At 59.4% G+C, this 9988-nt stretch overlaps 4 protein-coding genes across 4 annotated transcripts; 2 read left to right on the top strand and 2 right to left on the bottom strand.

The window, feature by feature from the left end:
- Nucleotides 1-287: 287 nt before the first annotated feature.
- Nucleotides 288-854, top strand: UV8b_05957 (uncharacterized protein; the record flags this gene model as incomplete). Its single annotated transcript, XM_043143454.1, has 2 exons — nt 288-470; nt 588-854. 2 exons carry the CDS (start codon nt 288-290, stop codon nt 852-854), a joined length of 450 nt encoding a protein of 149 aa, XP_042999387.1.
- Nucleotides 855-1568: 714 nt separating this feature from the next.
- UV8b_05956 (uncharacterized protein) lies at nt 1569-4551 on the top strand (the record flags this gene model as incomplete). The annotated part of the gene is made up of 3 exons (XM_043143453.1): nt 1569-1670; nt 1733-4351; nt 4450-4551. The coding sequence occupies 3 exons, from the start codon at nt 1569-1571 to the stop codon at nt 4549-4551; spliced, it is 2823 nt and encodes a 940-aa protein (XP_042999386.1).
- Nucleotides 4552-7313: 2762 nt separating this feature from the next.
- Nucleotides 7314-7757, bottom strand: UV8b_05955 (uncharacterized protein; the record flags this gene model as incomplete). Its single annotated transcript, XM_043143452.1, has 1 exon — nt 7314-7757. One exon carries the CDS (start codon nt 7755-7757, stop codon nt 7314-7316), a length of 444 nt encoding a protein of 147 aa, XP_042999385.1.
- A 1513-nt stretch (nt 7758-9270) lies between these two features.
- UV8b_05954 (uncharacterized protein) lies at nt 9271-9492 on the bottom strand (the record flags this gene model as incomplete). Its single annotated transcript, XM_043143451.1, has 1 exon — nt 9271-9492. One exon carries the CDS (start codon nt 9490-9492, stop codon nt 9271-9273), a length of 222 nt encoding a protein of 73 aa, XP_042999384.1.
- Nucleotides 9493-9988: the final 496 nt, after the last annotated feature.

Here is a 9988-nt window from a genome sequence, read left to right as displayed (position 1 = left end):
TCTAAGAGACTTATATTCCCAGCTATTTATAGTGGGATAGGGGGTACCCCTAAGGGCTTACTGATCCAGGGAGAACTCGGCACATCCGACCTCGGATATGACCGATATCCACATTACAGACAAGCCAATTTCCCTCTAACAGTTTGCCTCGCGTCAAACAGGCATCGACCCGACACCTGCCAACTCGTTCGTGCAGTTTGCCAGCAGCGCGCGTCCCAACCATCATCACATCATCACGCCTGTACTCCGGATAGCCTCTCCGTCCGAGTCGACGGGTCCTCTCGGCCATGTCGGCTATCCAGCAGGGCACTCTCAGCTTGTCCTTGCCCCTCCCTCGTTCGCTAGACACCCGCATCTACCTGCGGCTCAGCACGCAAGCCAAGGCGCTGGTCGTCTCGCTCACCACCTCGACGCCGGATGAGCTGGCGGCGCCGAAACCCATGGGATCTTTTGTCTACGCTTTGCCAAATGTATGACCCTCTGCCGCCCTCCTCCATCCAGCAAAACAAGCCCCGTCGACGACGCAGCAGTGGAGAGGGGGGGGGGGCGCTGACCTGTAATTCTCTTTTTTTTTTTCCGCGTCACAGCGTTTCGATGACAAACAGCCGCTCGCCACGACCTTGTTCGCTTCAGAGCCCAGTGTGGAATTCACCACGCGCTTGGCGAAGCTATTGGCGAGGAGGGTCCAGCTGCCCGTCTACGTTACCAATTCGATGAGTTTCGCAAACACCGGCATGGGAGGGACTGTGGAGGAGGAAATGGAGGCTTTCAAGGACATTGCTCAGGTGACGCTGGACAAGCTCAGAGATGCTGGTCTCGGGGCGTTGGCCGTAAATGGGGACTCTTCCAGATGATGAATTGCAGAAAGCTTGCAGGGAGTCTGTCGGGACTACTGCACTGCGACCTGTTGGAGTCTCCTTGCTCATGTTCCTTTTTTTTTTCATGTTTTCCTGCCTCGTTCTTTTCACGGAGGGCCCGGTTTCGAAAGTCAGGTGCACGGGACAGGGCCGGGTTATCGTTATCGCACCCCGCCGGCCATCCCCTCCCCCCCCCCTCCTCGTGAGTCGCGCACAAGTATTCGAGCCCGCTGAGCCGGATTTTGCTTTGCAAACGGGCTTTAATCGTGGCACCATCATGTGCATTCAAGGTGCATAGACGCTCGCGCGACCGCCTTGGGATCTTTCGGTCCTCGTTCCTCCTGCCGCCTGTTCCCGTTGCCGCACATCATCCACACGCGCTGTCGGGCCGGAAACTGTGGCCCAAACTGTGCCCTGATCCAAGTGGCCCCACGACCCTAGTCTTCCGAGTCAAGAGGGGCAGATTTTTGAGCAACATTCATTCCGGTATGCAATTGCATCTACTGGATAGGCGAACCCATAACCATAACCCTCCACCCAGGCTAACATTCTCTTGCCCGTTTTACTCGGCTAGTCAGTCACCACTGAAAAGGACATGCAGCAACACTCGGTCAGTTGCTAGCTGTTACTTCTCCCTCGGTTCTCCGCACCAGGCAGACAAGGCATACGCGAGCGACCCGCCGTCCCCACCGTCTTTCCAAAACATCCAACATGTCCTGGCAACCGTCCCAGGACTCGGTCAGGCAGCTTGCTGCTTGTCTCAGAGACTCGCTGAGCGGCTTTGATAAAAATGCCCAGAAGAATGCCGAAGCGGTAAGGATGGCCCCAACCGCCCCTCCCATGTGGTGGAACTGGCTGCTAAAGTGTCCGCAAAGATGCTTCAACAAGCAAAGTCATCGCCGGATATCAACAACTACTTGGCCTACCTCTTTTCCAGCGTTCAGCCGCCCGAGGGCGTGCAATGTAGCGAAAGCGACTATCACCTTGTACGATCGGCTGCCGGAATCATGCTCAAAAACAATGTCAAGTCCGACTGGAAGAGCATACCCGACGAGAGTCTCAGCTTTATCAAACTGGCAGTGCCCATGTGTCTGCAAGACAAAAACCCCCAGATTCGCAACTATGCTGGAAATATTGCGTCCGAGGTTATTCGCAGGGGCGGCCTGCTGACCTGGCCGGACCTGATTCCCCAGTTGCTCGACCTGGTTAGGAATGCCAACGGCGACGTGCTCAACGAGGGCCAAGAGGGGGCCATGTCTGCCTTGGTGAAAATCTGCGAGGATAGCCCTCGGCTCTTCCTGAGGGAGGTTAACGGGCAGCGACCCTTGAACCATGTACTCCCGCAGCTCATTGCTGCCACCAAGAGCCATCTTCCCAAGGTCCGCGCTGGAGCCTTGACCGCCATCAACGTCTTCGCCCCTCGGGCTTCGCAAGCCATGCTCAATTCCATCGACGAACTGCTGCAACATCTTTTTGTCCTGTCCAGCGACAACAACCCCGACGTGCGACGTCAAGTGTGCCGCGCCTTTGTTCATCTCGTCGAAACCCGGCCCGACAAGCTGCAGCCCCACATTGGCGGTTTGGTCGACTACATCATTTCGCAGCAGAAAGGTGACGACGAGGACCTCGCCTGCGAAGCTGCCGAGTTCTGGCTCGCGGTAGGGGAGCATGATGACTTGTGGCGGGCCCTCCAACCCCACCTGGGCAAAATCATCCCCGTCTTGCTCGAATGCATGGTTTACAGCGGGGATGATATCGCTCTGCTTGGCGGTGCTTCGGATGACGAAGACGAACAGGATAGGGAGCAGGATATCAAGCCAGCATTCGCCAAGAAGAACCTGAACCGAACCGTAAACGCAAATGGCGACTCCCCTGATGACAAGGACAGGCGTGGCGGTGAAGGCAAACCTTCTGGCTTGGATGACGATCTCGAAGAGGGCGAGATTGACGACCCAGATGACGGCGACGAAAACCCTGATGAGAAGTGGACGCTGCGCAAGTGCTCCGCGGCCGCGTTGGATGTCTTCGCCAAGGATTTTCGAAATCCAGTCTTTGAGGCCATCTTTCCCTACCTGTCTCAAAATCTGAAGCACCAAGATTGGCCGCACCGCGAGGCTGCCGTGCTGGCCCTGGGTGCCGTCGCCGAGGGCTGCATGGATGTTGTTGTGCCGCACCTCCCCGAACTCGTCCCGTACCTGATCTCGCTCCTGGAGGACCCCGAGCCCGTCGTTCGCCAAATCACCTGCTGGACATTGGGTCGTTATTCAGAATGGGCCGCGGAACTGCCAGACGGCGACAGGGAGCAATACTTTGTGCCTCTGATGGACGGCATACTTCGAAAGATGCTCGACAGGAACAAAAAGGTCCAAGCCGCTGGCGCATCGGCCTTTGCCAACATCGAATACAAGGCAGGTGCCCTGCTGGAACCTTACTGCGGGCCCATCATCCAGCAGTTTGTCCGGTGCTTTCGCAAGTACAAGGACAGGAACATGTACGTCCTGTACGACTGCGTCCAAACCCTGGCCGAACGTACCGGATCCCTGCTCGCCACCCCCGAACTCAAGGATCAGCTGATGCCGGCGCTCAACGAGAGATACAACGTGGTGACGGATCAGTCTCGAGAGGTTTTCCCCCTGCTGGAATGCCTGTCGTACGTCGCGCTGGCGTTGGGGCCGGCCTTTGCCCCCTACGCCCGGCAAATCTTTGCGCGGTGCATCAACATCATCCACATGAACCTGGAACAGAGCTTGGCGGCTGCCGGCAACGCCGCCCTCGACGCGCCGGACAAGGACTTCCTGGTGACCAGCCTGGACCTCTTGAGCGCCATTGTGCAGGCGCTGGGAGAGGAGCACTCTGCCGAGCTCGTCAAGAACTCTCCCCAGCCGTTTTTCGAGCTGCTCACTTTTTGCATGGAGGATCCCGCCGACGAGGTCAGGCAGTCGGCGTACGCGCTGCTGGGCGACTGCGCAAACTACGCCTACCCCCTGATGCGGCCGCATCTCGGCGTCATAGTGCCCATTGCCCTGAAGCAGCTCGACCTGGATTCCATGCTGGACGACGAAGTCGGCGATGGCTTTGGAGCGTATAACAATACCTGCTGGTCGCTCGGCGAAATCACCATGAGGCACGGCAAAGGCATGGCCGAATGGGCCCCCGGCCTTGTCAAGCACCTGGTCGAGATTATGAGCAACCCCCGGGTGCCAAAGAGCCTCGCGGAAAACGCCGCCATTGCGCTGGGCCGTCTGGGGATCCACAACTCGGAGCTGCTGGCTCCGGCGCTGCCGACCTTTGCGGAGGACTTTTTGACCCTGATGAAGAAGATTGGCGCCACCGAGGAAAAGGCCTCTGCCTTTAAGGGATTCTCCCTGGTTGTTTCGCAGAACCCCCAGGCCATGGAGAAGGTCTTGCTGGGCTACTTTGCGGCAGTGGCACAATACGAAGACCCTGAGCTGCCGAGCCCGTTGAAGGAGGAACTTGACGACGTGTTCCAGCACGTAAGTAGCTTCTCGAACGGTTGCCTCCCTTTTCCACACAAAGACTACGCTGCCATTCCTGGCAAGTTGCTAACAGGAGACGTGTTTCTTCTCGTCAGGTCCTCAACGTCTACAAGCAAATGATGCCGCAGTTTAACGAATTTCTGGCCCAACTACGGCCGCAGGACCGTCAAAAGCTCACAAGCCAATACTCTGTTTGACCTGTTTTTATTTTTCCCTTTCTTCTGGTGGGGGTGGGGGGTTTTCATGACGGAACAATGGAACAAGGAGAGAGGAGGGTGCTGCTAGCCCTGGGCCACGGAAGCATCGGACCCCTCAGCCGGGACGCAATGAGCCAAAGAAAAACAGGGCATGGTCGGACGAGGCGGGAGCTGCTGACGGGGGGGGGGGTTTTGAACTCGGAAACTCGTATGCACGGTGGTGGCTGGGTGGTGGAAATTCTTATTGTTATACAATGCGGGTTATACCAGCGCTTGATGATGGGGGTTTTCACGCGCATCCCCCGAGCCCCTTTGGGCTCTGGCGGCCATCCAAGCATTTCAGTTTGTTTTTTCTTCATTTCATCAGGTAGTCGAACTATATCTGGGTAGATAGAACGGCCGCACCGGGCCACGCCAACAACCCGCGGGGGGGGGATATAAACCGCGTTGAGGTGCCGACGTGTCCGAGTTTATGGCGTGGAGACGGGCCAGGACGCGTGGGAAAGGGCAAGCGAGCAGGCAGGGTTATACATGGCGTCTACGGGCTCTGAATGAGGACGAGGGCTCTACCGCGGACAAGGCATTGTGTCTATGTACTTGCGATTGTATGTGGCCAAGTCTATTGTGCTCCGGATGAGGAAGAGGGCGCTGCCGCGGACGAGGTTGGCGTCCACGTACTTGATGTACACGGGGGCATGGATTTGCCAGGTACATACCTATACCTAGGCCAAGTGTCTACCGTGCTCTGGGAACAAGGTCGAGTCGAGTGCTCTACGGACGAGGCGGGTACACGGACTTTGCTTTATATCAAGGGGCACGATTTAAAAGCCCCCCTCGTGCTCCGAGTCAGAGACGGGAAACACGGTGGTCCGTGATGCGGTGATTCGGCGCCAGCTACCCTGTACCGCAGCCGTAGCAGGACAAAACCAGCAGCGGCCAACTGCTCACTGCTTGGACCATGTAAAGCCAACTACCTACCTCCTAGACCTGCCAGCCACGACACAAGTTCTGCTGCCAGGTCCTTGGGTGCTGCCGCCGACACGAAGGATGACAGACAAGAGCACCAAATGACCACGACCGCGAAATGTCGGCAGCCGCCGGGGGGGGGGGGGGGGGGGTTTCTTGACGGCGTCTCGTCTCCAGGTCGGCTGCGCAGATGGTCAGGTTCGATTAGCCTTGCCGGTGCTCAGACCCGGGGGGGGGGGAGCAGGAAGGAGACGGGCGGGCGGACGGACGAACGTACGGACGGACTCTGCGGGAAGCTGGCTACGTTAGTTAAGGCGTTTCGTTGTCCGTGGGACAAGGTCTTGTTTGCTCTCCTTGGGCTTCCCCTGTCCCTGCCTGGGCCTGTCTTGTCTGGTCTGGCCCAAGTGCCCAGGTGCCCAGGTGCCCAAGTGCCCAACCCCGTCGTGGATGTGGATGTCGGGGCTGTCTGCGGCTTCTCTGGCCGCGGTGGCACGCCCAGAAACCAACCACGAGGGACTTGGGAATGTCTGGCCTTGGCGGGAGGATCCAGCGGCGCAACCTGGGTTCCACGGGCCAAAAGAACGATGATGGTACTCGGTACATACTGTGACCGAACCGAAACCCAGCGAGCCAAGCGCAGCCCACGCCACGCCGGGGTGTGGACGGGCGGGCCACGCACGCAACGCATATTGCACATCGCACAACGCACATCGCACATCGCACAACGCACAACGCACCCCAGGGGGCCCGTGGCAAGCCAAAGAAAGTCTCACGAGAGCATGGCGATCTCGGGGGGAGGGGGGGGGCCTGCTCTCGCGGTCCAACCACGCCTTCGGGCTTTCTCGCCAAGTGGCACGGGGGGGGGTTCCTGGGCTTTCTTGGCAGGGCAACGCTGGCGGCATCTTGGGGCCGCGAAAAGCAAAAAGTAGGGCCCATCAGACCCCCCCCCCCCCCCCCTCCCCCCGGGGGTCGGACTTTACCGTTGCAGTCTGGTGGCCTCGCGGCGGAAAAGTCGTCGCTGGCCCAGACGCCAAGGCAGAGAGCCCAGGGCGGTCAAGCTCTGCAGTTTGGGGCGGTGCCGAGCGGTGCGGTGCGGTGCGCGGCGCCGTTTCTAAAATTAGGGCCAAGGGACCTGGAAGATTGCCCTAGGCTGGGGGGGCTGAGGGAACGGTAAGGTAAGCCAAGCCAGCCGGGGTGTCTCAACGCAGTCAGTCAACGGTCAACAGTCAACACACGTAGCATCGACACAAATCTGGAAGCGCCCCATGCCCGTTCTCGCCTTAGCCTGGAGAAAGGGGAAACGCCTTTGGGCGGTGCGGGCCTGAAAAGTAATGTCGTCTGGCGGGCTCCAGACTGGATGGACCGGGACCAGGACGTCTTGGGCGTCCGAGTGGCGAGCTGGCGGAGTTTGGCAGAAAATTCCGCAGGCAACATGAAGCAAAGCAAAGCAAAGCAAGCAGCAGCATGTTTGCATGGCATGGTGAATATCGGTAGGGCTGCTGGGGGGGGGGGGGGGTGTTTTTTTTTTTTTTTTTTTTTTTTTTTTCTTTTAAATTTTCGATTTACGGTTTTATATATATAAATATATATATATTTTTGGCCCGCGGCGCGCATCTTGCTGCAAAAATAATACGGCGTACCGCTGGCTGCTGAAACTCCCGACTCGGCCGCGGGCGCTCACAGCACAGCACAAGCCATGATCGACAACGAGACGTTGCGTTGCGTTGCGTTGCGGCTGGGAGCAACCAGCAGCCCACCACGCTTGGCTGCAGCTGCCACGTATGTACAGTATCGTGTCAATGTAGGCGGCAATCGGCCCATCCGCCACGCAGCGCACTAGCGACGCCCATGCCGTCATTGTCCCAAGGTCCTGTGACCCTCGACCCTCGACCCTCGACCCTCGACCCTCGACAGACAAGATTGACCTGACCCCCCCACCAGACAGGGAAAGCGGTGAACGCAAGCGCCAAGCAAAACGTGCATGTAGCGGCTGGCGTCCGGCGTCCGATCCCATGAAACGTTGTATCAACAAACTCTTTGGCGTCCGCCGCGTCGTGGCCGCTCGGCTGGCCGCCCCAGCCTATCGATTTTCTTCCCCTTTGGTTTCCCCCTCGCCCGTCTTCGTCTGGTTCATGTTGCTGCTTCCTTGGAACAGCCCCGGCAGGAGCACCACGTTGCCAGGGGATAGCCGCGCGCGCTAGGGCTAGCAGCAACCTGGCGGCGGCGCCCATTGTCGTCATCGCCTGCGCTTTCCAGGGCCACGCGATGCTGGTCCGGGGATGCGTCTCCTCACCGGCCACTGGAGAGCAGCCCCGACCCGGGTCGGCGATTGCGCCCCAGCTCCCCCCCCCCCCCCCCCCCCCGCAGCCCAAAGGGGTAGGGTAGCAGCCAGGCCTGGGGCCTGCCCTGCGGTTGTGCAGTGGGCGTGGCGGGTTGGGCAACTTGCGACTGGCCACGGCGAGCGTGGGTTCCGGATGCCGGGCTGGATGCCGGGCTGGATGCTGAAACACCCCCCCCCCCCTTCCGCCAAAGAAGGGCGCAAATGGAGCTCAAATTTCCTCAGCACCGGCTTACAGGAATCAGACAGGTCCAAAGCCCAGGTACCAGGGACACACACGGCCGTCGGCACACGCTGTAAGGCTCTGGCCTGGCAGGGGCAAGGGGACGTTGTCTCAATAGCCCCAATGCGTTTTATCGCGCGGCCCCGCGACAGCCAATCGCCGCTCCGACACGGGAAGCTCAGGTCAAGGGGAAAATAAGCACCTGGAGCATTGCCGAAAACGGCCCTGTCACACCCCGGGGTTGGCGCCCTTTTTCGGACACGAGACTCTTTTCAAACAAAGGACGAGATGGCGGCAATGCTTGTATGAGAAGTTGGTGGTGGTGTTGGCTAAAAGGAGATTTTGGCAGGGCTCGCGGAAGCCAAAGCCAAGGGGGTCAAGGCCCAAGGGCCGCAAAAGATCCAACCACCGCACCATGGTGGGGGGGGAGACCAAAAAGTCGGCAAGAGATGCTGGTCTCTGTCTGCCTGTTGGCCGGCCGGGGAAGCCCTTGACGGGCCGCCGTTATAGCGAGCGCGGGTTTTTTGCCTCGTGGTTCCGGTCTGCGCTGCTTTGCCGAGACAACTTGGCTTGATGGGGATGCGGGACATCGCCCAGGGCGTTGGCCGCTTACTACTGCCGACGGGTCGTCGAGGCCAACATGGACGGACGGTGGGCATAAAGCCGACCAGTTTGAGCTCTGGACGTGTCTGCGGCTGTGGCTCTTGTTGGACTTGCGAATGAAGAGCAACAAAGCCGGCAGGAAACCCTCCGTCGCACCGCGACAATGTCAAGCTCCAAGAAAATAAGGGGGCTTCTGAAAGCGCCCCTGCGCGCGCCTCATGATGATACCCCGATATTGTCGGTCGCGAGTCCCATTGTTATCCCTGCCTTGCGCTGTGAAGTCGCGGCGTAGCTTCCCCTTGGGGGGGGGGGCTCTCGTGGTCGTTTGCCGTCGCTGGCGAGACTGTAGACCGAGCGCCGAGACCAGCAGCCTGGAGGGAGGAGGTCCCTTGGATCCTCGTCCAGTGCCGAATATGATGTATTCAGACCTACCCCGGGAATTCACGTGGTCGTTTGCTGTCGCTGGCCAGACTCTGCAGCCCGGACGGGGGAGGTCTCTTGGTCCCTCGCCAAGTGCTAAACATGATATATTTAGACCTACCCTAGGAATTTATATAGTCGTTTGCTATTGCTGCCGAGGCTCTGCGTCCTAGACGGAGGAGGTCCAGACCCGTCCCGGGAATTGGCCCCCGGATCCAGATGCTCCAGAATCCGCAGAGGGCTGCAAGGCGCCGGCCGGCGGCTGTGCCATGACCCATTTGCTGTGGGCAGGGCAGTCTGACCAGGTCTCCCATGGCCTATACCGCACGGCCTGCAAACGGTAAAATATGTCGACTCTGCGTAGCAAAGGAGCTGCTGGGTTGGCCGGCATTCCCAAGTGGAGAGGAGGCCAGGGGGGGGGCGCGCCAAAGGTCTCAAGGATTGGCCTCCTTCCAGGGCGCGCACCCATCCAGGTTATTGCGCTCTGCCGGAGCCAGTCCCTGCGGATGCAAGGTCGCAGCCCTAGCAGGGGCGAAGCTGCTCGCGCGGCGAACATGATGTCAACCTGACCGGCAGGCACCCCTATATACCGCCGAGATGTACAGCCCTGCCGATACCGGTTGGTTGGCCTTGGTAGGGCCGGGACAGATGGGAGACCGGGGGGGGGGTTGGCCCCCACCCGCAAACGGCACATGAGACAGAACAAAGTTATTATTAATCAAGAGGGGGGAAGCAAGAAAAAAGAGGGGGAAGCGCGACAGAATAGGAAGCACCGTCCGCGAATGGTTATTGCCACCCAGACAAGACAAGGCAGCCGTGCGAGACGGGGTTGGCTGGCCGGTGTCATGCTCATCGTGCCCCTCGGGCTCGACTTGGAAGGGCAGCAG

Source organism: Ustilaginoidea virens, chromosome 4 (genome assembly GCF_000687475.1).
Source record: "Ustilaginoidea virens chromosome 4, complete sequence".
NCBI classification, from domain to species: Eukaryota; Fungi; Ascomycota; class Sordariomycetes; order Hypocreales; family Clavicipitaceae; genus Ustilaginoidea; species Ustilaginoidea virens.
This window is presented reverse-complemented; position numbering and strand designations above follow the sequence as displayed.